Below are 26,985 nucleotides of genomic sequence, written 5' to 3'. Positions count from 1 at the left end.
CACACTAATTAGGGGACAGGCTGATGACTAATAGGATGAATTATTGTTACGAAGTGGCATTTGAGTGGAAAGAATTGTTTTGGGGAATGAGAACATACCTGATGTTAGTTGAATGTGTAACTGAGCTAGAAATAAAACGCTCCTCCTTTTATAGGAGAGGTTGCTTGTTCTCCAAGCCCATGTCACTCAGCCTAGGCCAGGGTGAGGGTGTCTGCATTCTCCTAATTCCATATTGCTACGTCCTCTGGTCCTTCTGTAAGATCTCTCTATCTGGCTGTCCCAACCAAACCCTCCTTTTCAGCTAAATTCTTAGGTTGACCTTGTGTGCTCCCAGTCCTGCAGTCATCCTGGTTCATTTTCTTAAACCCCTCGGTTCTAAGGATCTTTCCAGCCTTTGTTACCTCAAGTCATTTCCATGATCATCTTAGACCTGGTTAACACAAGCAGACATTTCCAGTGCTGAATTCTTAATGTCATGACAGTGGCTTCTTATCCTTTCTGCCTTTCACCTTCACACCTGTTCTCAAACCTGCCCAATAACCTTGACACATCTAAATTTGACCAGTCTACCATCAGAGTTCCCTGGGGTACTCGTTACAAATAGATCTGACTAAATGGTACCTACACAGGTGCCCATGGTAACCTTGAGTCCTGTGAATCTATGCCTGCAGAGGATGAATAAGTAATTGATTAAATGATTATATTGATAATCAGATCTTGCCTCTTCTCTAAGTTGTATCCTCAGACTCTTCAGATTCCATGAGTCCTGTTGTGGTTGAACAATTTTAATTTACATACCTGTTTTTAAATCACTGAGTTAAATGTCATTTTTTCATTGCATGCAGCCATCTGATGCCTTAATTTTGGGGAAGATAAAAAATGTTGATTGCGTCCTTCTTGCAAGGTATGGTATTTTAAGCTTTTTGGATGTTACTACTAAAGGATAATTTAAATTTAACTTAAATTCTGGAAAGAGTAAAGATACAGGTATGAGCTTTTATATGTTGGCAGAATCAGAACATCTTAGTAACCTTTATTTACAATGTTTCATTTTTGGTTAAGTTATATTGACTTAGGAGATCAAAGATCTCATGCTCTTGCCCCTTAGATTGGGAAAGTAGATCAGATGACTAAAATCAAAGCTCTGGTTTTAGTTCTAACTGCAAGAAGAAATGTTTTGTTCAATTTTTTCCCCCTTCTTATAAAGATAAAGAAAAACAATGCATCATTAATGACCTCTTGCAAGTAGTAGTTATATGTCTGTGGGAAGTGGGCTTAGGGCTTCTGAAGTGGGTTACTTGTGTCTGTGCTGTTGTTTCCTTAAGGAGGCTGGTGCTGCTCCATATTACAGAGGAGGCCAAGTCATTTTTATCCCATTGTTAGAAGTTAGACAAGATACATGTATGAGTTCTCTACTGTTGTGTAACAAATTACCACAAATTTAGCAGCTTAAAAGAGCACACATCATCTCCCAGTTCCTGTTGGTCAGAAGTCTGGCACAGCTTAGCCAGTCGTCTGCTTGGGGTTGCACAAGGCCTTACAAGGCATATTCAGGGACTGAGTCCTCATCTGGAGCTTGAGGTCCTTGTTCAAGCTCGTGTGGTTGTAGGAGAATTCACTCCCTAGAAGTTACAGGGCGGAGGCCTTTGGCTCCTAGAGGTGGTTCACATTCCCTGCCGTGTGGCCTGCTCCACAGGCTGTTGTTCACTTGACTGCAGCTTGCTTCTTGCTATTAGGATATGGCAAAGGTGCTAGAAGTCACCTCCATGGTTAAGCTGTACCTTGCAAGCATGCAGGAGGCCGGCAGGAGAATCTCTCGTGCATGCTTGCAAGGTAGAGCCTAATCGTGGGAGTGACTTATAGCACGTTTACCATTTTTCTATTGGCTGGATGCAAGTCCCAGGTTCACTGACACTTTATACAGAGCATGACAGTGGGGTCCACGCTAGGGTCTGTCTGCCACTCTACATTTTTGAAACAGAAGTGGCTTCTCCGAATCCAGTGAACCTAAATTTTAGTTGCTCACTGGAGTGGGTTCTAGGAGACCCCCTGTGTTAGTCTGTGGTCATTGCTAGAGAATCACTTAATTTTTTCTAGACTCTAGGAGAAAACAATTGGTGGTGTACTCGTCACGAGTTAACAGTTTCTTCTCTCCTTCTATAGGCATGGAAGGCAGCACACCATCATGCCTTCAAAGGTCAACTACCAGGCGAACATCTGGGCTTTGAAGGAAGAGGGCTGTACACATGTCATAGTGACCACAGCTTGTGGCTCCTTGAGGGAGGAGATTCAGCCTGGCGATATTGTCATTGTTGATCAGTTCATTGACAGGTAAGCAGTCATACAAAATGCTTTAGGCTAATGTAGCCGGTCATTTTCAGCTCAAATGGACGATGCGTGGGAACCGGCAGGGAAACTGGGAGGGCAGGGCCACAGACTTGCTTGCCTTTTTTTTTTTTTTTCTTTTCTTTTTTTTTTTTTGAGACGGAACCTCACTCTGTCTCCTGGGCTGGAGTGCAGTGACATGAACTCAGCTCACTGAAACCTCCGCCTCCCAGGTTCAAGCAATTCTTTTGTCTTAGCCTCCCAGGTAGCCGGGACTGCAGGCACATGCCACAATGCTCAGCTAATTTTTGTATTTTTAGTAGAGATGGAGTTTCATCATATTGGGCAGGCTGGTCTTGAATCAGGAGATCAGCCGACTTGGCCTCCCAAAGTGCAAAGTGCTGGGATTACAGGCGTGAGCCACCGCACCCAGCCTGTGTTAAGCTTTTCATTGTGAGTTTTTGTTTTTTAATTTTAATTGACAAATGATAAATGTATATATGAGGTATAACATTATATTTTGATATATGTATGCATTGTACAATGATTAGCAAAGCTAATTAACATATTACCCCACATATCATCTTTAGTGGTGGGAACATTTGATTTTTACTTTAACAATTTTGAAATACATAATACATTGTCATTAGCGATAATCACCATGCAGTATAATCTCAAAAACTTATTCCTCCTGTCTAACTGAAATTTTGTGCTTTGATCAATGTCTCCCCAAACCCCAGCCCCTGGTAACCTTTCTACTCTTTACTTCTATGAGTTTGACTTAGTTAGATTCCACATATAGGTGAGATCATGCAGTATTTGTCTTTCTGTGGCTGGTTTATTTCACTTAACATAATGTCCTCCAGGTTCACCCATGTTGTGGCAATTGACAGAGTTGCATTCTCTTTTAAGGCTAAATGGTATTCCGTTGTGTATATGTACCACATTTTCTTTTTTTTTTTTTTTTTATTATTATACTTTTAAGTTCTAGGGTACATGTGCACAACGTGCAGCTTTGTTACATATGTGTACATGTGCCATGTTGGTGTGCTGCACCCATTAACTCGTCATTTACATTGGGTATATCTCTTGATGCTTTCCCTCCCCACTCCCCCAACCCCACAAGAGGCCCTGGTGTGTGATGTTCCCCTTCCTGTGTCCAAGTGTTCTCATTGTTCAGTTCCCACCTATGAGTGAGAACGTGCGGTGTTTGGTTTTTTGTCCTTGCGATAGTTTGCTGAGAATGATGGTTTCCAGCTTCATCCATGTGCCTACAAAGGACATGAACTCATCCTTTTTTATGGCTGCATAGTATTCCATGGTGCATATGTGCAACATTTTCTTAATCCACTCTGTCGTTGATGGACATTTCGGTTGGTTCCAAGTCTTTTCTATTGTGAATAGTGCCGCAATAAACATACGTGTGTATGTGCCTTTATAGCAGCATGATTTATAATCCTTTGGATATATACCCAGTAATGGGATGGCGGGGTCAAATGGTATTTCTAATTCTAGATCCTTGAGAAATCGCCACACTGTCTTCCACAATGGTTGAACTAGTTCACAGTCCCACCAACAGTGTAAAAGTGTTCCTGTTTCTCCACATCCTCTCCAGCACCTGTTGTTTCCTGACTTTTTAATGATCACCATTCTAACTGGTGTGAGATGATATCTCATTGTGGTTTTGATTTGCATTTCTCTGATGGCCAGTGATGATGAGCATTTTTTCACGTGTCTTTTGGCTGCATAAATGTCTTCTTTTGAGAAGTGTCTGTTCATATCCTTTGCCCACTTTTTGGTGGGGTTGTTTGATTTTTTTCTTGTAAATTTGTTTGAGTTCATTGTAGATTCTGGATATTAGCCCTTTGTCAGATGAGTAGATTGCAAAAATTTTCTCCCATTTTGTAGGTTGCCTGTTCACTCTGATGGTAGTTTCTTTTGCTGTGCAGAAGCTCTTGAGTTTCATTAGATCCCATTTGTCAATTTTGGCTTTTGTTGCCATTGCTTTTGGTGTTTTAGACATGAAGTCCTTGCCCGTGCCTATGTTCTGAATGGTATTGCCTAGGTTTTCTTCTAGGGTTTTTATGGTTTTAGGTCTACCATTTAAGTCTTTAATCCATCTTGAATTAATTTTTGTATAAGGTGTAAGGAAAGGATCCAGTTTCAGCTTTCTACACATGGCTAGCCAGTTTTCCCAGCACCATTTATTAAATAGGGAATCCTTTCCCCATTGCTTGTTTTTGTCAGGTTTGTCAAAGATCAGATGCTTGTAGATGTGTGGTAGTATTTCTGAGGGCTCTGTTCTGTTTCATTGGTCTATATCTGTTTTGGTACCAGTACCATGCTGTTTTGGTTACTGTAGCCTTGTAGTATAGTTTGAAGTCAGGTAGCGTGATGCCTCCAGCTGTGTTCTTTTGGCTTAGGATTGATTTGGCAATGTGGGCTCTTTTTTGGTTCCATATGGACTTTAAAGTAGTTTTTTCCAATTCTGTGAAGAAAGTCATTGGTAGCTTGATGGGGATGGCATTGAATCTATAAATTACCTTGGGCAATATGGCCATTTTCACGATATTGATTCTTCCTATCCATGAGCATGGAATGTTCTTCCATTTGTTTGTATCCTCTTTTATTTCGTTGAGCAGTGGTTTGTAGTTCTCCTTGAAGAGATCCTTCACATCCCTTGTAAGTTGCATTCCTAGGTATTTTATTCTCTTTGAAGCAATTGTGAATGGGAGTTCACTCATGATTTGGCTCTCTGTCTGTTATTGGTGTATAAGAATGCTTGTGATTTTTGCATGTTGATTTTGTATCCTGAGACTTTGCTGAAGTTGCTTTTCATCTTAAGGAGATTTTGGGCTGAGACGATGGGGTTTTCTAAATATACAATCATGTCATCTGCAAACAGGGACAATTTGACTTCCTCTTTTCCTCATTGAATACCCTTTATATCTTTCTCCTGCCTGATTGCCCTGGCCAGAACTTCCAACACTATGTTGAATAGGAGTGGTGAGAGAGGGCATCCCTGTCTTGTGCCAGTTTTCAAAGGGAATGCTTCCAGTTTTTGCCCATTCAGTATGATATTGGCTGTGGTTTTGTCATAAATAGCTCTTATTATTTTGAGATACATCCCATCAGTACCTAATTTATTGAGAGTTTTTAGCATGAAGCATTGTTGAATTTTGTCAAAGGCCTATTCTGCATCTGTTGAGATAATCATGTGATTTTTGTCTTTGGTTCTGTTTGTATGTTGGATTACGTTTATTGATTTGTGTATGTTGAACCAGCTTTGCATCCCAGGGACGAAGCCCACTTCATCATGATGGATAAGCTTTTTGATGTGCTGCTGGATTCGGTTTGCCAGTATTTTATTGAGGATTTTTGCATCGATGTTCATCAGGGATATTGGTCTAAAATTCTCTTTTTTTTGTTGTGTCTCTGCCACGCTTTGGTATCAGGATGATGTTGGCATCATAAAATGTGTTAGGGAGGATTCCCTCTTTTTTTATTGATTGAAATAGTTTCAGAAGGAATGGTACCAGCTCCTCCTTGTACCTCTGGTAGAATTCGGCTGTGAATCCATCTGGTCCTGGGCTTTTTTTGGTTGGTAGCCTGTTAATTATTGCCTCAACTTCAGAAACTGTTATTGGTCTATTCAGGGATTCAACTTCTTCCTGGTTTAGTCTTGGGAGGGTGCATGTGTCCAGGAATTTATCCATTTCTTCTAGATTTTCTAGTTTATTTGCATAGAGGTGTTTATAGTGTTCTCTGATGGTAGTTTGTATTTCTGTGGGATCGGTGGTGATATCCCCTTTATCATTTTTTATTGCATCTATTTGATTCTTCCCTCTTTTCTTCTTTATTAGTCTTGCTAGTGGTCTATCAATTTTGTTGATCCTTTCAAAAAACCAACTCCTGGATTCATTGATTTTTTGATGGGTTTTTTGTGTCTCTATCTTCTTTAGTTCTTCTCTGATCTTAGTTATTTCTTGCCTTCTGCTAGCTTTTGAACGTTTGCTCTTGCTTCTCTAGTTCTTTTAATTGTGATGTTAGGGTGTCAATTTTAGATCTTTCCTGCTTTCTCTTGTGGGCATTTAGCGCTATAAATTTCCCTCTACACACTGCTTTAAATGTGTCACAGAGATTCTCGTATGTTGTGTCTTTGTTCTCGTTGATTTCAAAGAACATCTTTATTTCTGCCTTCATTTCGTTATGTACCCAGTAGTCATTCAGGAGCAGGGTGTTCAGTTTCCATGTAGTTGAGCAGTTTTGAGTGAGTTTCTTAATCCTGAGTTCTAGTTTGATTGCACTGTGGTCTGAGAGACAGTTTGTTATAATTTCTGTTCTTTTACATTTGCTGAGGAGAGCTTTACTTCCAACTATGTGGTCAATTTTGGAATAAGTGTGATGTGGTGCTGAGAAGAATGTATATTCTGTTGATTTGGGGTGGAGAGTTCTGTAGATGTCTATTAGGTCCACTTGGTGCAGAGCTGAGTTCAATTCCTGGATATCCTTGTTAACTTTCTGTGTCATTGATCTGTCTAATGTTGACAGTGGGGTGTTAAAGTCTCCCATGATTATTGTGTGGGAGTGTAAGTCTCTTTGTAGATCTCTAAGGACTTGCTTTATGAATCTGGGCTCCTGTGTTGGGTGCATATATATTTAAGATAGTTAGCTCTTCTTGTTGAATTGATCCCTTTACCATTATGTAATGGCCTTCTTTGTCTCTTTTGATCTTTGTTGGTTTAAAGTCTGTTTTATGAGAGACTAGGATTGCAACCCCTGCCTTTTTTTGTTTTCCATTTGCTTGGTAGATCTTCCTCAATCCCTTTATTTTGAGCTTATGTGTGTCTCTGCACGTGAGTTGGGTCTCCTGAATACAGCACACTGATGGGTCTTGACTCTTTATCCAATTTACCAGTCTGTGTCTTTTAATTGGAGCATTTAGCCCATTTACATTTAAGGTTAATATTGTTATGTGTGAATTTGATCCTGTCATTATGATGTTAGCTAGTTATTTTGGTCGTTAGTTGATGCAGTTTCTTCCTAGCATCGATGGTCTTTACATTTTGGCATGTTTTTGCAGAGGCTGGTACCAGTTGTTCTTTCCATGTTTAGTGCTTCCTTCAGGAGCTCGTTTAGTGCTTCCTTCAGGAGCTCGTTTAGTGCTTCCTTCAGGAGCTCTTTTAGGGCAGTCCTGGTGGTGACAGAATCTCTCAGCATTTGCTTGTCTGTAAAGGATTTTATTTCTCCTTCTCTTATGAAGCTTAGTTTGGCTGGATATGAAATTCTGGGTTGAAAATTCTTTTCTTTAAGAATGTTGAATATTGGCCCCCACTCTCTTCTGGCTTGTAGAGTTTCTGCCGAGAGATCTGCTGTTAGTGTGATGGGTTTCCCTTTGTGGGTAACCCGACCTTTCTCTCTGGCTGCCCTTAACATTTTTTCCTTCATTTCAACTTTGGTGAATCTGACAATTATGTGTATTGGAGTTGCTCTTCTTGAGGAGTATCTTTGTGGCATTCTCTGTATTTCCTGAATTTGAATGTTGGCCTGCCTTGCTAGGTTGGGGAAGTTCTCCTGGATAATATCCTGCAGAATGTTTTCCAACTTGGTTCCATTCTCCCCATCACTTTCCGGTACACCAATCAGATGTAGATTTGGTCTTTTCACATAGTCCCATATTTCTTGGAGGCTTTGTTCATTTCTTTTTACTCTTTTTTCTCTAAACTTCTCGCTTCATTTCATTCATTTGATCTTCAATCACTGATACCCTTTCTTCCAGTTGATGGAATCGGCTACTGAGGCTTGTGCATTCGTCACGTAGTTTTCGTGCCATGGTTTTCAGCTCCATCAGGTCATTTAAGGACTTCTCTACACTGGTTATTCTAGTTAGCCATTTGCCTAATCTTTTTTCAAGGTTTTTAGCTACTTTGCGTTGGGTTCAAACTTCCTCCTTTAGCTCAGAGAAGTTTGATTGTCTGAAGCCTTCTCTTGACTCGTCAAAGTCATTCTCCATTCAGCTTCGTTCCATTGCTGGCGAGGAGCTGTGTTCCGTTGGAGGGGGAGAGATGCTCTGATTTTTAGAATTTTCAGCTTTGCTGCTCTATTTTTTCCTCATCTTTGTGGTTTTATCTACCTTTGGTCTTTGATGATGGTGACATACAGATGGGGTTTTGGTGTGGATGTCCTTTCTGTTTGTTAGTTTTCCTTCTAACAGTCAGGACCCTCAGCTGCAGGTCTGTTGGAGTTTGCTGGAGGTCCACTCCAGACCTTGTTTGCCTGGGTATCAGCAGCGGAGGCTGCAAAACGGCGAATGTTGCTGAACAGCAAATGTTCCGGCCTGATCGTTCCTCTGGAAGCTTCATCTCAGAGAGGTACCCGGCCGTGTGAGGTGTCAGTCTGCCCGTACTGGGGAGTGCCTCACAGTTAGGCTACTCGGGGGTCAGGGACCTACCTGAGGAGGCAGTCTGTCCATTCTCAGATCTCAAACTCCGTGCTGGGAGAACCACTGCTCTCTTCAAAGCTGTCAGACAGGGACATTTAAGTCTGCAGAGGTTTCTGCTGCCTTTTGTTCGGCCATGCCCTACCCCCAGAGGTAGAGTCTACATAAGCAGGCAGGCCTCCTTGAGCTGTGGTGGGCTCCACCCAGTTCGAGCTTCCCGGCCACTTTGTTTACCTACTCAAGCCTCAGCAATGGCGGGCACCCATCCCCCAGCCTCGCTGCCACCTTGCAGTTCGATCTCAGGCTGCTGTGCTAGCAATAAGCGATGCTCTGTGGGCATGGGACCCTCCGAGCTACGCACGGGATATAATCTCCTGGTGTGCCGTTTGCTAAGACCACTGGAAAAGCGTAGTATTAGGGTGGGAGTGACCCGATTTTCCAGGTGCCGTCTGTCACCCCTTCCCTTTGCTAGGAAAGGGAATTCCCTGCCCCCTTACGCTTCCCAGGTGAGGCAATGCCTCGCCCTGCTTCGGCTCACACTCGATGGGCTGCACCCACTGTCTGGCACCCACTGTCCGACAAGCCCCAGTGAGATGAACCCGGTACCTCAGTTGGAAATGCAGAAATACCTGTCTTCTGCATTGCTCATGCTGGGAGCTGTAGACTGGAGCTGTTCCTATTAGGCCATCTTGGAACCGCCTCTACCACATTTTCTTTATCTGTTCATCTGTTGATGGACGTTTATGTTGCTTCCATATCTTGGCTATTGTGAATAATGCTACAGGGACCATGGAAGTGCTGATGTCTTTTTTGACATAAAATTTCATTTCCTTATACACTCTGAGATGGGATTCTTGGATCATGTGGTAGTTGATATTTTCAGTTTTGGGGGGAGTTTTAGTAATGGCTGTATTAATTTATATTCCTACCAGCAGTATACAAGGGTTCTGTTTTTGTCACATCCTCATCAACACTTACTTTGTTTTGTCATTTTGATAATGGCCATTGTGGCCTGGCGCAGTGGTTCACGCCTGTAATCCTAGCACTTCGAGAGGTGGAAGCAAGAGGATTGCTTGAGCCCGGAAGTTTGAGACCAGCTTGGGCAACATAGTGGGACCTTGTCTCTATAAAAAATAAAACAAAAATTAGCCAGGTATGTTGGTATACACCCGTTGTCCCAGATGCTTAGGAGACTGAGGTGGGAGAATCGCTTGAGCCTGGGAGGTCAAGGCTAGAATGATTCATGAATGCACCACTGCACTCCAGCCTGGGTGACAGGAAAAAAGCCATTCAGGTGTGAGGTGATATCTTATTGTGGTTTTTATTTGCATTTTCCTGATGATTAGTGATGTTGAGCATTTTTCATACAGCTGTTGTCCGTTTATGTGTCTTCTTTTGAGGAATGTCTATTCAAGTCCTTTGCCTATTTTTTTAATCAGGTTGTGTTTTTGGAACTTTCTTTCATTTAGTTTCCTTACGTATTTTGGGTATTAACCCCTTATCGGAGGTATGGTTTGTAAACATTTTTTTTCATATCTATAGGCTGTCTCTTTATATTATGGGAATTTTTAAACATATACACAAAAGAATAATAATCAGGGACTCTTTAAGTTCCTAATTCCTAGCTTCAAGAGAACATTTTCTTTTTTTTTTTTTTAAAAAGAGCATAAATTAGTATTTCCTTAGTATTAGATATCTAGAAAGTTCTCTGTATTGTCTCATGAACTTTTTTTTAATAGTTGATTTATTCAAATAAGGGTCCACTCATTACACACATAAGCTTAATAAGCCTTCTAGTCTGGAAGATTCCACCTTCTTTTTTCCTTTTCCTTTTACTGCCCATCCACATTCTGGATGTTACTAATTGTATCAAGTGTCATTTAGTGTCTTCTCCTGGCCCCTGTGTTTGCTATAAACTGGATTTAGTTCTGGTGGCCTGATCAGAACCAGGTTTGAATTCTTGGCAAGGATCCTTCCTTCTGCATCCTGTCAGAAGGCATGTGATGTCCAGTTGTCTCTTCATAATGCGATCAATCAGGTGCCAGAGGTGCTAGGGTTTTGTTTATTATTATTATTATTATTATTATTATTATTATTATTTAACTGCACAAGTAATATATATTGTTCCTTTACCCCCCAAAAAAACAACAATAATAGACTGCGAAGTTTTTGGACCTTTTCTGCATTTAGAAGTAGTTGAAATCACAAGGGAAAGTGGTGGTCTCTAGGTCAGGGATCCCCCACCCCTGTGGCTTGTTAGGAACCAGGCTGCACAGAAGAAGGTGAGCCGTGGGGCGAGAGTGAGCATTACCGCCTGAGCTCCCCATCCTGTCAGATCAGCAGCAGCATTAGAGTCTCATAGGAGCAGGAACCCAATTGTGAACTACACATGCAAGGGATCTATGTTGTGCACTCCTTATGAAAATCTAACTAATGCCTGATGATCTGAGGTGGAAGAGTTTCATCCTGAAACCATCCCCCCGACCCTCTCTGTGGAAAAATTGTCCTCCATGAAATCAGCCCCTGGTGACAAAAAGATTAGGGGCCGCTGTACTAGGGCCACCCCCTCCCCTATTCCTGGTAGAAATAATTGCCTCTTAGAATGCTCTGGGTGAAGACTGGAGCCTCCTGGGCTGGATGGAGAGTGGGGAGTAGCGCAGAGTTAAATCATTTGGGGATCCTTCCACAGTCCCCCGTCCAGTCACCCTGGCTACCACCTCAGTCCATGCTGCTCCTCCCATCACTTATCTCTGAGCTTACTGCACTCACAGCCCTCTCCTAGAGCTTCTGCTATGGGAGAGAGGGTTGTCCAGTCCAGGCCACTGTGGCTTCTGCCTTTCAGGGATTCATTATAATTTCCATTCCATCAGAAGCATTCTTGGTTGTTTCCTGATGGAATGAAACTGTTTTGAAATTGCCCATTCTATAGGTTAGAAATGGTTGAATATCAGCAGTTTCATGTCGTTCAACCTAATAAATAATGGGGTTAGACTAAAATGGTTACATGTTTCTCACCCTGAGTTATGTCCTTATCATGTATTTATACCTGACATTATATATTTGTGACCTGTTTCCCTCTAGAATATAAGCCATGTGAGATCAAAGGCACTGTCTGCCCTGTTTGTACCATATCACCAACACCCACAACAGTTCCTGGCCCATCTTTGCTCTGTCAGTATTTTTTGAGGGCTTGAACATAGTCATTTGAATAGAGAGATAGCCTGGAGTTTGTGTTTTGGAGACATCTTGATCAAATTCTCAATGGCTGTCAACGTCCATGTGTTTGGAGATAATAGTTTAAGAAAATGATTATAATATGATTGCTAAATAGAGCTGAATACAAAACTCCATATTCAGGATGATCCAGATTTATAAAGTATTACAGATGATACTGTAAAGTCTGAATTGGGCACTGAGCCTTGAGTTAATTTGTTACTTAAACGGTATAACTATATGCTGTTGCATTTCCCAGATCTTTTATTCACATGTCTTAAATGTAGATGTTTCACTTACTGGCTCTTTCAAGAAAGCAGTTGGGTCAGAAGATGGAGACTAGAAAGAGAACAGGTATTGCCATCAGATCTGGTTTCATTCTATCTTAGCCAGGTAACCTTAAGATCTTCTACTATTTTTCTGTTTATGAGACATATGGATAACCTGCCTTCTTAATGTTTCCTTAGAAGTTCAAAGTCTCTAACAAGTGCCTTTTGTGGGATCTTGCATGTGTTAACCTTCTCAATAACTGAATGCCATTATTGAGAGTACGGGCATACTGGCTGGAGGGTCCACTAGTTGACACTACTTTACAACAACAGGAGGAAAGAATCTATTAAAAGAAGGATCCCTGGCAGGGTGCAGTGGCTCACGCCTGTAATCCCAACATTTTGGGAGGCTGAGGCAGGCGGATCACCTGAGGTCAGAAGTTCAAGACCAGCCTGGTCAACATGGTGAAACCCCATCTTTACTAAAAATACAAAAAAAAAGTAGCCAGGTGTGGTGAGCACCTATAATCCCAGCTACTCGGAAGGCTGAGGCAGAAGAATTGCTTGAACCCAAGAGGCAGAGGTTACAGTGAGCCGAGATTGCTCCATTGCACTCCAGCCTAGGCAACAAGAGTGAAACTCCATCTCAAAAAAAAAGAAGGATCCCTAAGAGAATATAATTTAGTGTGAAATCTCAATTTTTACATTGATTACTTATTTGCGGTGATAACGTTTTGAATATATTAGGTTAGACAAGATTTTAAAGTTAATTTTACCTGTTTCTCTTTTACTTTTTCAGTGACCACTAGAAATTTTAAAATTACGTAGGTGGCTAACATCATATTGCTGTTGGATGCATCTTTTAAGTGCTGCTGCCTTTGATTGAGCTGAGTGGGTTCCAATTAACCAGGCTTGAGCACATGTATCATTCATTACGTGTTTGAACATCTCATAGCAGAAGATGCCTTGTGGTTTGAGCATGTATGTCATTCATTATGTGTTTGAACATCTCATAGCAGAAGATGCCTTGTGGTTTGAGCATGTATGTCATTCATTATGTGTTTGAACATCTCATAGCAGAAGATGCCTTGTGGTTAATGCCCTGTGTGTGTTTTACTGATAGCACATTTCTTAGTAAAGTGAATCTTGGTGTGTTGAGACAGGCACCTCCTACCTCCACTTGTTGATGGCATCAGATACAAATAGGCTGTGCCATTTTTAGCCTGGAGTTTCCCAGAGTCATACCCACAGCCTCAACTTGTTTAACAGAATTGTAACATCCTGTAAAGCCACCCCGTGGATTATAGAATTCCAGAGCAGCTGGGGCAGGAGCATTGAATCAGGAGGTTTCATCTTGACTCTGTTTGGCCCTGTGCAAATCACTTTACCCACTGCATGTTGGTTCTTTCTTCCAAATGGAGGGCTGAATTGCACCATCTCTCTCTCTCATTCTTTTGTTTTTGTTGTTGTTGTTGTTGTTGTTGTTTGAGATAGTCCCACTCTGTTGCCCAGGCTAGACTGCAGTAATGGAATCTCAGCTCACTGCAAGTGTGAGCCACTGTGCCTGGCCAGGCTCCTTTTCCCTACACTGCCCGTGTATTCTCTCCAGGGACTTATCTAGAACCACACACATTGGCCTATTGCCGTAACTTTGTCAGCACGTTGTCTCAGAAAAAAAAAAAAAAAATCCTAATCCTAAAGTGTTCTTCAAAGGCTAGCGAGATTGTTTAATAATACGGCTATTCTTATTTTATAGATGGCCAAGCTAAAGCACATCACTTTCTTTTCCTTCAGTGCCAGCATGAGCAGGGCGGGGGACCAACCTCAGATTTAAGAAAGACATGTGGCTGATTTTTAGGGTTGTTTTTAGAAACATTAGATTTCTGCTCTAATAATGAAATATACTCTAGAAGGACTCTGACAGTGTTGGAAGCTCTTTTAAGAAAAATGTCATCCTTTTCCGAAAATCTTTTTTTTTCTTCTCTCTCTCATGCTGCATTACAGCTGATGAAGTTAGAAAGCCTGGGCATAAGAAAAGGGGAGCCCTGGGTGTGACTGCCCTGGAAAAAGAGGTAGAGAGTGCAGTGGGTTCAAGTATGTTTGGGTATGTGCAGTCAGTCTTTGTGTCTTTCTCATTCAAGTAAATTCCATAGCAATTAAAGTGAAAATAATCATCTTTCATTTGTGAGTACAGCATCCATGGAAAGCAACATATATCTCGGTCTAGAACTTAAATTCCAGAAGAATGTATTATATTTTTCATTTTCCAATTTTGGTTGCACATGGACGAGTTTCCTGATGCTTCCTTGCCATAGGCCCTGGGCTCTGTGTGCAGTGTTCTTCCCAAACCAAAAATTAAAAATAGGAAAATCAGAATCTGTATCGAGAACTTTGTCTAGGAGGCTTGTCTGCAGTAGGTTTCTTCAGTGCCTATGCCTCCTGCTGGATTGTGTTTGATTAATCCGTTTCTTTTAACTTGTACAAGGTCCCCATTGTTAGAGCCACAAGTCATTTGGCCACTGAGGGTAAAAGATGGTTAGGAGTGGGATTTGTTCCACTTCTTTGCAGCGATTAAACAGTCTGTTTGAACTGGGGAAAGTATTTGACCTTTGATCTATCCTAAAAGAAAGTCATCAGACTATTTATACATTAAAAGGCTCTCATAAGATATGTACTCCCAGATTCATAATTTTGGAACTTCTCTCCTGTGGTACACACCCTTGTATGTATGCACACCTGGCTCTCACTGAGTCACTTATGGGAAACTGAAGCAAGATGTTCTATTAATAGGGGAAAAAAGACCTCATAAAAGAGTCAAAGTAAATGAGACTCAGAGAAATGTAGAAGCATGACTATGCATCACTGGGCCTTTGCTTAGTTTTTATTCATCAGCCATGGAGAAGAAAGGCATGACTCTTTCCTGCCTCCCACACCCACCGGACTTCTAAAGCTCGACTTCGATGATGCATTATAAAGTGGTGTACAGGATTGGTTTTTAATGAGATTTTTGCCATTGGAGCAAAGCAAGACTGTTTCCCTGCTAGCTGCTTTATTCAAGTCATGAGGCATTTTGTTGTCTCCTCCTGTACTTGTGGCACATGGGCCCTCCATTTTCTAGCCCAGTTCTTGTTAGATACCTTTGCACATTCATTTGTATGTATGGGAGAACTGATGATATGGCCTTTCTTTCACCCCCAACTACTAACTGTCCATGCCGTTAAAGATACATGGACAGGGGATTCCAGCAGTTTCTACAGTTGCTCTTCTTTCTCTTTACCATTAATCCTGATGATTGTAGGAAATCAGTACACCATATTTATTATGCAAATCTAAGAAAAACAGCTAGATCTATAAACTATTTGAACAGATGTCCACATTGTATTTTTTTGTTGTTTTTTTAGATAGGATCTTTCTCTGTTGCCCGGGGTAGAGTGCAGTGGCCTGATCGCGGCTCACTGCAGCCTCTACCCCCTGGGCTTAAGCAATCCTCAGCCCCTCTAGTAGCTAGGATTACAGGAATTTGCCACTGTGCTTGGTAATTTTTTTTTTTTAAAGGAGGTGGGGTCTCACTATGTTGCCCAGGCTGGTTTCAAACTCCTGGCCTCAAGCAGTCTTCCTGCTTTGGCCTCCCCAAAGTGCTGGGGTTATAGGCATGAGCCACTGCACCCAGCTACATATTTTTTAAAAAAGGATCAGATGAGTGGGACTTGCTCAACTGCTATCACTGTCAGAAATATCTCAAGGTGAAACTTGCAAACATATCAGTAAGGAGAAGGATGAGATTTCTTGTTTAATAGTCTTCTTCATCAGGAATGTTTTGCAGATATTGATTTTTTTTTACAATGAAAAAAATATGACCAAAAACTGAATATTAAAGGAAGCAGAGTGTGATTCCCGGTGCTAAGCAGTTTCTGTAAAATGTGGCTAATAACATTGGCCTGTTGTGCCTAAGGCCTGTGTTTGGGTTCTGCCTTCTCAAAGAATGCAGTGAAAGAATCCCAGCTTAGAAGTGAGGACGTCCAGAATTCTTTCCTGGCTGTGCCATGAAATTCCTTTGTCACTTAGTGTCCTCATCTGCTAAATGAGGGTGTTGAACTGATTCCTAAAAGTTCTGGTATCCTCCCCTCTTCAGATTATTTCTTCAACTTATTTTCTTGGTAGAACTGGGAGAGGTTCGACTTTGCTTTTGTCACGCATTCTTACTCATCAGGAAAGTCCCGCTGTAAACACAGTGCTGAGGGATCAGTTATGTCAGTCTGTTTCCTTCTCCCAGAGACCAGCCCTGCCTTGGGCTTCCCCTAGAACTTTATGTCATAGGATAAAGGCCCACGTCTGGGCCCTGTGGTTGGGAGTATGCTCTGATGTCAAGTATTTGATCATTCTCTTTCTGCCTCTTGATGACTAGAAAGCGTTTTATGGTAAAGAGTTATGCAAGAAGCCTTTGTTTAGCTCTTTCTCCCATTCCTGTCAACAGCTATTTTTAACCCTTACTGTTCTTACCGCTTCTTACTCATTTCCCTCACTCTTTAGCTGAGAATGTCACCTCCACCTTTATAGAGAAGACAGAAACTTAAGCATAAACTCATCACTTTCCTTCACCTTCCCTTTCCCCAGTTATTTGCGTCCCCGTTCTTTGTCATCCTCTTGTCTGTAGCTGTCCTTGAAGTGGTGTCCACTATTCCCCTGGATGAGGATCATTCTTACGTTCTGTTCCATAACCTAGTTGTGTTATTAACTTCCCATCATACATCCTTTTATTAAAAATCCTACACTACCAATTTTTGAGTTCCTATTAGGTGTCACAATCAGTTAATCCCACTTATGGCATACAGCAGTCATTATTCCAGTTTATAGTTGAAGAAACTTAGGCCCTTACTATGTTTCTGACACTGCTTATTATCACAGCTCTAGAAGACATCTTCTATCTACCTTATCCTTCCCTTTTACAAAAGGTGAGAAAACTGAGGCCCAAAGAGGTTGTTGTCACCACCTGTGTAGAGCGAGGATTTTTATTTTTGTGCTATTGTTTAGCATGATCTCATGAAATATAATAGAAAATAAGGGGAAACTATGGTACCTGTTTATTGAGCAGCCTTGCTTGACTGGGATATAAACATCCATTGGTTTTCCTCCTTTTTTATGTCACCATAAGCACTCAGGGGCACTCTTGATACCAGAACAGTGGGAGGATCTTAGTGATATTGGTCCAAATTCATAAGTTTTCACTTCTCTTTTTTTGAGACAAGATCTCACTCTGTGGCCCAAGCTGGAGTACAGTGGCGCCACAGCTCACTGCAGGCTTGACCTCCCAGGCTCGGGTGATTTTGCCACCTCAGCCCCCCAAGTAGCTGGGACTACAGGTGTGTGACACCACACCCAGCTAATTTTTTGTATGTTTTTGTAGAGACAGGGTTTCACTATGTTGCCTAGGCTGATCTTGAACATCTGAACTCAAGGGTTCCACCCACCTTGGCCTCCTAAAGTGCTGGGATTACATGTGTGAGCCTCACTTCCTTCTGGTTATTAAGACAGAATTGTTCCACTTCTTAGTCTGATGTTTCTGTCAGAATTTTTTCTCATAACTGCCTATTCATGCTGCTGTTTGATTCTTGGGATATATTTTAAATGATGGGTAGATTCACTTCCCCTAAACCGTCCTCCTTATGAGCAGCCGTTATTCTGCTCTGCCAGTAAATTAATTGACTCACGATTCTGCATGTTGGGGCTTGTTGTGGATACAGACCATATTCTGAAATGTCCTCAGAGGTCGATGATTGTGTTTGCTTCTGCCAGGGGATGGGTGTTTGCCCTCAGCTTGTTTGTAACACCACATTTCCTCAAAGGAAACGTATTAACTAACAGCTATCTTTCAAGCCAATGTAAGAGTCTTGATTCAAGAAACAACCTACCAGTCAGTCTATTTCTAGGCTTTTCTCCCTCTCTTTGAAAGTGCCAGTGTTCTCTCTTTCACTCTCTTGAACTCATTTTTCTTGCCAGCACACATCATTTTGTCTCCTTTACTTTTCCACAGGCTGTTTTTTTTTTCATTTGTCTACTAGCTTTTCTTATCACATATCCCTGCTTGACAACCTTAAGCAATTTGTTGGATACCCTTGATTTGAGGCCCATCAATATGTCATACTTTGGGATTGGCAGAAGAAATGTTTAGAAGCATATTTTCCATAAATGATAGTGACAAGTGCCAAGCACTTGCTTCATGTTGTCTCATTCAGTTTTCACGGGGACTTTATAAGGTAAGTGGGATTACTCCCATTTAAGGAAACTGATATAACTGAGGTGCAGAGAGACGAGAGTGACTTTCCCAGAGGCACACAGCTAGTGAGTGGTAAAGCCAGTAGATAAGTCAGTCCCTGAAATCCATGTTTTCCAGTAGGATCCCAAGCTAATGGGGAGATAAAAATTAGTACCCTTGCCTAGCTAGAGGGCTTTACTGGTTAAAGCAAGAGGAAGAAGCAGACCTTATCTTTTAGTTCTGTAAGTTAGGAGTGTATCGTGGGTCTCATTGAAACTAGAAAAATTGTCAGCACGGCTGCATTCCTTTCTGGAGGCTTAGGGTAGAATCCCTTTCCCTGCCTTTTGCCACTCACATTCCTTGGCTTATGGCCCTCATCCATCTTCAGAGCCAGCAATGGCAATGGAGTCCTCACCTCTTATCATGCTGACATTGACTCTTCTGCCTCTGTCTTCCACATGTGAGGACTCATGTGAAGACATGCCACACACCTAGTTAATCCAGAATAACGTTTCTATTTTAAAGTCAGCTTGTTAGCAACCTTAATTCCATTTGCTCTCTTAGTTCCCCTTTGCCATCTAAAGTAATATATTCATAGGTTCTAAGGGTTAGCATGTGGACATCTTTGGAGGGGCCATTATTTGAAATCTAAAATGGAGATGTTATTGCATCGTAGTCTATTGGGAGGTAGCCACTGGAGGTTTTTGCAGCCTTGTTTTTATATTTAAGCAAGGGTGTATATGTGTGTCTTAGTCTGTTCAGGTTGATATAACGGAATACCATAGACTGGGTAGCTTCTAAGCAACAGAAATTTCTCACAGTCCTGGAGGCTGGGAAGTCCAAAAAAAAGTTGCCAGCAGATTTGGTGTCTGGTGAGGACCTACTTTCTCACAGGTAGCACCTTCTCATTGTGTCCTTACATGGTGGTAGAAGGGCGACCTAGCTCTCTGGGGTCTCTTTTATAAGGGGTCTGATCCCAATCATGAGAGATCTGCCTAATCACCTCCAAAAAGCTCCATCTCCTAATACCATCACATCTTGTGAGTTTGGATTTCAACACAGGAATTTTGGGAGGACACAAAACTTCAGACCATAGCAGTAGGGATGTTGCTAATACCTCATGAAGAAAGAACTTGAAGAAGCTGAGTAATTTGCCCAAGACCACACAAAAATTCATTCGAATCCAGGGACAAAACTATATTTCCTGTGTTTTCTCTATGTCACTCAGAAAATTCAGCATGAGGGAGAAATATGATTCTTAATATAGAAGAGCTGTTTTGGCTAGAACTTGGAAGTGAACAGGCAGGCTTAATTGGGCAACAGTCCCCACTTTGTGGGGTGTGATCGGCAGGCTTATTCCTTCTTGCTAAGTTATAAAACTTGTGATTTATCTGATAGAGACCTTCAGAAGGAGGACTGGTGCTATTAAAATTATATACATTTCATTCTAGAATTTCTTTTGAGGGCATCATCCACTCCCCTCAGCTGTGATTGTAAACCCCATTGCTCTTGGTCAGAATTTCATTCAGCATTAACAATGAACATCCTGTTATGCTGTGCAGGTGTGTTGCTGTTTATAGGAATTTAAGTTTAGATCATTAAACGTTTCAATACTGAATATATTGACAGTTAAGTTGATGACACAGAAAACTACAAATAGCCTGGCAAACTATAAGAGGTGTTTCTCATCTGCACCTTCCCTTCTAGTATCTTGATAGTGTAGCCCAAAAATGGTTTTAAGCCCTTGCTTCTTCCCCAGGGCTACCCTCTTTGCTTGCACCTTAAAAGGTTGAGTGTTGTGAGGCCCCATCTGGTGCTGACTCCAATTCTGTCTCTAGCCCAGACCCACACTTGTGAGCTGCTATGAGTTATCTGGACATCTTGGTTGACTTAATCTTCCTAACATCCTTGTAAATAGGTGGATGAATACTATGTTTTATGATTGCAAAATGAAGAATCAAAAAGATATGGCAATTTGGTTTAAGTCCACATAGCTAGTAGTTAGGGAGCTTTGTTGAGAAAGAAAAATGCACGAGAGGAAATTAAGACTGTAGTTAATAATTATCAGGTGCATATTAACGTTGCATGAAGCTTAACATAAATACATGTTATTCTTAAGGTTAAAAAGTTCAAAACAAAGGCGGGGGTTCCAAGGTAAATGGGTGGGGATAGACAGGAGATGGGCAGAGGTAGATGAGATGCGGGTGTTATGGTGTGGAAGTCAGTTGGAGTGTAGCCATTGGAGGCTTTTGTGGCCCTGTTTTCATATCATAGTTATAAGTGGGATGTTGCTAATGCTTGACTCATCAAAGGCTGAAACAAAGCCAGAGCTGAAGTTGAGTACGTGTCACCGTTTTATTGGTTAATCTTTCAAAAAGAGAAAAGCCTCTGTTTATACAGGCTGAAACAGTCATTTGACCTGTTCTTCAACTCCATCTGGAATTGCTTTGGGGTTAACTTAGCATTTCCCCTAAAGCACATATGACAGTGGGTTGGGAGGAGCTCGGATGGGGTTTTCATTCCTCCAGAGCGCTGAGGCCTTATTTCTGAGTGAGGTGGCCTTGGTGCCAGCTAATGCCACTGTTTAGTGTGCGATGGACTAGAAGTAACAGGTTAATTTTGGCCAGTAGACTTGCCAGCTGTGTAAACGGAACCAGTGAAACTATTTCTCAGTGCTGCCTCCCACCCCTGGAAGAGGACATCATGTTATCTACCTGCCCCTGTTGGCTTCTCTTGACCCATCTCTCCCATGCTGTCCCCTCCTCCCTGTGTTACTCATCAGTTCAAATTTAGAATAATTGAATGCACAGAGAAAGTGGCTTGTTCTGAAAACTTCTGACAAGAAATTTCCAGGTGACTTGGTGCTAGATTAATTTTAGCCTCTCTTATGGATTCAAAACTGTTTTGTCAGAAGACTTGAACTAAGACACTTTAGAATTAATTACAGCTGGGAAAAAGAACAATCTAAATGAGGCAGCAAAGATTCCTAAATATGGAGCAGGACAAGTGGCTCTTTATTTCAGTGGGTCACTGGCATGAAAAAATATAGTTGGGGTTACAGGCAGGAATTACTTAGAGACATGGGAATTAAATGCAAGGTAAGTACCTTGTTTGGACCCTGAAACTAACAAAGCAACTGTTTAAAAACAAATTTTTTTAAGACATTGGGGAAATTTACATCTGCTCTGAGTCAAAGCCTGGGATTTGTGTCTGTGAAAAAGCTAATAGAGGAAGCAAGTTGGACAAAATTTAAGAAATTGTTGAATCTGGGTGATGTGTATATGGTGTTAAGTATATGATTTTCCACATCTGTGATGATGAAACATTTTTGTATTGACTTATTAAGTGTTTTACCTGGCCTTTCTGAGCCCACAGTTGAGTTGCACCTGCAATCCAAAGTGGTTACCCCGTCACAGCTGCCAGACCACAGACACTTTAATTCTTGTTGTGCGGTGTGTTGCTGCCAGCCCAGAGCCAAAAAAGCTGAATACCACCCTGAAGCTTTTATAAACAATTGTCTTTAGCTTATCCAGAGGAATTGAGCCTGGAGTAAAGACTAAAATATTGACCTAGATAAAGTTGACTCACCAGCCCTCGGAGGATGGAAAGATGGCCTTAAAATAAAACAAAAACCTTTTTTGCTTTATTTTGTAGGACCACTATGAGACCTCAGTCCTTCTATGATGGAAGTCATTCTTGTGCCAGAGGAGTGTGCCATATTCCAATGGCTGAGCCGTTTTGCCCCAAAACCAGAGAGGTGTGTAGTCTTTTTGGAAGATGTACCAGAATAAATCATGTGGGCTTGGGGTGGCATCTGGCATTTGGTTAATTGGCAGAGCAAGTGGCCCCATACCCTCACTCAAGTTTGCTTTATATTATGCAAAGTTTTATGAAGAGTTATTTCCTGTTGCTAATAATTTCCTGTTCCTCTGTTACTCTCATTCATTTTAAGCTGAACCACTCAAAGTTGCAACCTATCTTTTTAATAAGCTTTGATTTTGCTATCTAGATAAAATGATTTAACATAGAATATCACATTACTCAAGAGTATGCAGTGTGGAGCCAGATTACTTAGGATCAAATCTCTGCTCTTCAACAAAGTATCTGTGTCCAAGAGGACAAATTATTTGACATCTGTGGGTTTCAGTTATCTTATTTCTAAAATGAAGATAATTATAGCATGTACCTTATAAGACTGTGTGAGGGATGAGAGAGTTAATACTTAATGAAGTCTCTGAACCATGCCTGTCAGTTATGGAACATCCAATGGCTGGTAACTGCTTTTATGAATTAAATTACTATTATTGATCTAAAAATGGTCAGATTGGCAGCTGTTGCCTTTGACCTGAGTTTGGCCATTACTGCCCAGCCTTCTGTCTACCATTATAGCCAAATCACAGAACTATGGGGACAGCCCCACAAGGGCCAGTGGTGGTATAAGGTGTGGAATCAGTTTTAGTTCCCAAGGAACAAAAATGGCTACCATGACTAAGAAGCCTATGGCTTGGTCCACATGTGCTACTTATAATCCCAGGTTTGAAAGTCAGGTGCAACTCAAAAGATCAGAAGTATTGTTAGAGATTAACTGCTTCATAAAATCTCCCTTATGAGTTAACTTAGAGAATATGAATACCTAAACACATTAGTCATTCAGATAATATTAACACCTGCATATAGAGAGTAGATGATTTCTTTTAGCATTTATGTTTTATCCTACATAATCACAGAAAACCCATTTCCTTATAGTTAACAGCAAGGGCACCTAAACTGAGGACACAGGGATGGGAGAAATATTTCTAGTCTCAAACAAGAATTTGGAATCTAAAACTGAGTACCGAGGGAAGCCATTTCAGAGATAACCACTGTGCATTGATTTTCTCTGACTTCTAGGAAAGTACGTTTTTTACTTGTTTAAAAAAAAAAGTGGCAGGTGAAGTTTGTATATGTATATATAGCATGTTTCTGGATAGTTATCCACAGAATGTATCAGAATGCTGCTAGTCTTCCTCTGAAGCACAGATCTGTCCACATAATAAATTTGCTATCCTGGGGGAAATGGAGTATGGATAAAATTCTTGTCCACTTCAAAATGGGGGCAGCTTGGGAAGAAATAGTCTAAGGAGAGAATATGCATGCTCGTATGAATCTGAGGTCAGTTCTCAGGCAAAATACAGTGACTTGGGGAACTAGGAGTAGAGGTAGGTGGGGGAAGCACAACGGAGCTGTATAGAGCACATGTAAATGTGGGTTTGTGGTGATAATTTCCAGTAATCCAAGTTAGCCTCCCTTGAAGCCAGATTAATTCAGCTAAAGGACCCTACATAAAGACTGAGAGAATACTGGGAAAGGCAATTTAAGAAAATGGCAAAATAAGCATTCAGAAAGAAATTTTTAAATATTGTCCAAAAACATGAAGAGTAAATAGTGCTGCCACTTGGTAATTTTCACTTTTAACATCCACATGATCTTTCATGTACTGATGGAATAGGACTGTCATGATGAATTGTCAAGTGGCAAGCAAGATACTTAGTGGTTGTACCATATTCTACCATTTATGTTAAAGTATGTATATATACAAAGAAGTAAGTATGTAAATATTTATATGCAAATAAAATATTTTTGGAAAGTTAACAAAAAAAGCTGGTAACAGGAAACGGGGAAGATGGCAGATAAGAGACAGGGCTGGCCGCCACGGTGGCTCACACCTGTAATACCAGCACTTTGGGAGGCCAAGGCAGGCAGATCATGAGGTCAGGAGATCAAGAACATCCTGGCTAACATGGTGAAACCCTGTCTCTACTAAAAATACGAAAAATTAGCCAGGCATGGTGGCAGGCGCCTGTAGTCCCAGCTACTTGGGAGGCTGAGGCAGGAGAATCGCTTGAACCCGGGAGGCAGAGGTTGCAGTGAGCCAAGATCGTGCCACTGCACTCTAGCCTGGGTGACAGAGACTCCGTGTCCAAAAAAAAAAAAAAAAGTAAAGAAAAGACAGGGCTGATGTGCAGCTTCCACAAGGACAGACAGAATAGCATATAGAGACACTATGATCTTTTGTTCCAAGAACCACTGTAGGAACTTACCGGGAAAACCAAGAGAATTCAAAGATCCTTTGAAAGAAGTGGCACACCACTGCAAATGCTGCAAAACAGGCAAAAAACTGAGTTCCCAAAGTGTGAGTCGGGGAGAACCTACCTCTGAATACACATCCCCACTGGGGAAATCTAAAAATCCAGATCATGGAGGAAGAATTTAACCTTACCTAGAGATGAAACGGATTTAGGGGGTTACGTGAAATATGAAAGTAGAAGTAGCAACAGGAAGTGCTTTGGATGTACTCCCGGTCTCCAGCCTGAGTCCAGTGAAGCTAGCCGTGACTATATCTCACAGTGGCCCTCAGGAAAGGCAGCCAGTGGAATTGGAGAGTGACGGCAGGGCGAAGGAAGCTCCCAGATGAAATCGGTAGTGGTTTCAGCTGGTCACAAATTTTCTCAGGCAGAGTCTAAGGGACTAGTGGGAGCCACAGCAGATAGAAGTGAGTACAGGAGCTGCTGCTGATGGAGTGGGCAGATGGGAAGGGGTGAGGTCCAGAGGCCATGCTTGCTTTCCCAGTGGGGTAGCTCACAGCCTGGGGCAAGGTCTGAGCAGGGCACTGCAGGAGTGAGACTAGCCTCACCAACTGCATAGTAGCTGGATGAGGCCTCTTGCTGCTGGCTATCCCCCACTACCCTGGTGAAGTCTATGATACAACAAAGGCAGTCAAGATCTCCTCTGGAATATAAACCCAGTGGCCTGACAAACCACCAGCATCCCCCAATTTCCCACAGTGGCTGCAGCAAGCCCTGCCCAAGAAGAGTCTGAGCCCAGAACCACCTAACCCTGCCCCCACCTGATGGTATTTCCCTACCCACCCTGGTAGCCAAACACAAAATATTTATTGCCCTGCCTATTGCCTGAGAAACCAAAATAGTTACCTTGGGCATCTTAGGGCAAGCTTAGAGCCCCCTGCTACTTCTGCAGCTGGTGCTCTCTTGAAAGCTCCACCTCCTTGCTGGAGGCCAGTCAACTGAGGCCATTACAGCAACTCATAAAACAATAACCCTGATCCCAGGACGGAAAAGACAACACGTAATTTCACTGCCTGCAACATCCTGGCTAACCAGAGATCCTGAATATGTCCACATGACAACTTCACTGCTAGTATAAGCAGCATTCAAGAGAGCCAGCACACTAAACATATATACAACCAATGACTCTTGCAGAGTTTACTTCACTTCCCTGCCACATCTACCAGAGCAGGTGCTAGTAGCCACAGCTTGGAAACCTGAAGATGGATCACATCGCAGTACTCATTGCAGACATCCCCCAGCACCAGCCCAGAGCCTTGTGGCCTCAATGGGTGGCTAGACCTAGAAGAGCAATAACAGTCACTGCTGTCCAGCTCTCAGGAAGCCCCATCCCTAGGGGAAAGGGGAGAGCACCACATCAAGGGATCACCCCATGAGACAAGAAAATCTGAACAGCAGGCCTTGAGTTTCAACCTCTGCACTAAAATAGTCTACCAAAATGACAAGGAACCAGAAAAGCAATTCTGGTAATATGACAAAATGGGGTTCTGTAACACCCCCAAAAGATCACACCAGCTCCCTAGCAATGGATCCAAACCAAGAAAAAATCTCTGAATTGCCAGATAAGGAATTCAGAAGATTGGTTATTAAGCAACTCAAGGAAGTAGCAGAGAAAGGTAAAAACCAGCATAAAGAAATTTTAAAAAACAATACAGGATATGGATGAAAACTTCTTCAGAGAAATATCATAAAGAAAAAATAAATCACAGCTTCAGGTAATGAAAGACACACTTAGAGAAATACAAAATGTAGTGGAAAGCTTCAACAATAGACTAGAACAAGTAGAAGAAAGAACTTCAGAGCTTGAAGACAAGGCTCTTGAATTAACTGAATCAGACAAAGAAAAAGAATTTTAAAATGAAATTTTAAAGGAAATGTGGGTTTTTGTTAAATGGCCAAACCTAAGAATAATTGGTGTTCCTGCAGAAGAAGAGAAATCTGAAAGTTTGGAAAACTTATTTGAGGAAAACTTTGCTGGCCTTGCTAAAGATCTAGACATCCAAATACAAGAAGCTCAAAGAACACCTGGGAAATTTATTGCAAAAAGATGATCAGCTAGGCACATATTTATCAGGCTATCTAAAGTCAAGATGAAAGAATCTTAAGAGCTGTGAGACAAAAATATCAGATAACCTATAAAGGAAAACCTATCAGATTAATAGCAGACTTCTCAGCAGAAATCTTACAAGCCAGAAGCCAGAAGGGATTGAAGTTCCATTTTTAACCTTTTGAAACAAAATTATTCTCAGCCAAGAATTTTGTATCCAGTGAAACTAAGCTTCATAATTGAAGGAGAGATAGTCTTTTTCAGACAAACAAATGCTGAGAGAATTTGCCACTATTGAGCCAGCACTATAAGAA

At 41.5% G+C, this 26,985-nt stretch overlaps 1 protein-coding gene across 6 annotated transcripts in view; it reads left to right on the top strand.

The window, feature by feature from the left end:
• Positions 1-26,985, top strand: part of MTAP (methylthioadenosine phosphorylase) — a 138,952-nt gene that overhangs the window by 13,591 nt on the left and 98,376 nt on the right. For all 6 annotated transcript variants that reach the window (XM_054500600.2, XM_054500598.2, XM_054500599.2 and 3 more), the window contains exons 3-5: positions 846-904; positions 2,164-2,331; positions 22,154-22,256. In XM_054500600.2, coding sequence (XP_054356575.1) covers positions 846-904; positions 2,164-2,331; positions 22,154-22,256 — 330 coding nt within the window. The remainder of the gene's footprint in view (positions 1-845; positions 905-2,163; positions 2,332-22,153; positions 22,257-26,985) is intronic.

This window comes from Pongo pygmaeus, chromosome 13 (assembly GCF_028885625.2).
Source record: "Pongo pygmaeus isolate AG05252 chromosome 13, NHGRI_mPonPyg2-v2.0_pri, whole genome shotgun sequence".
NCBI classification, from domain to species: Eukaryota; Metazoa; Chordata; class Mammalia; order Primates; family Hominidae; genus Pongo; species Pongo pygmaeus.
This window is presented reverse-complemented; position numbering and strand designations above follow the sequence as displayed.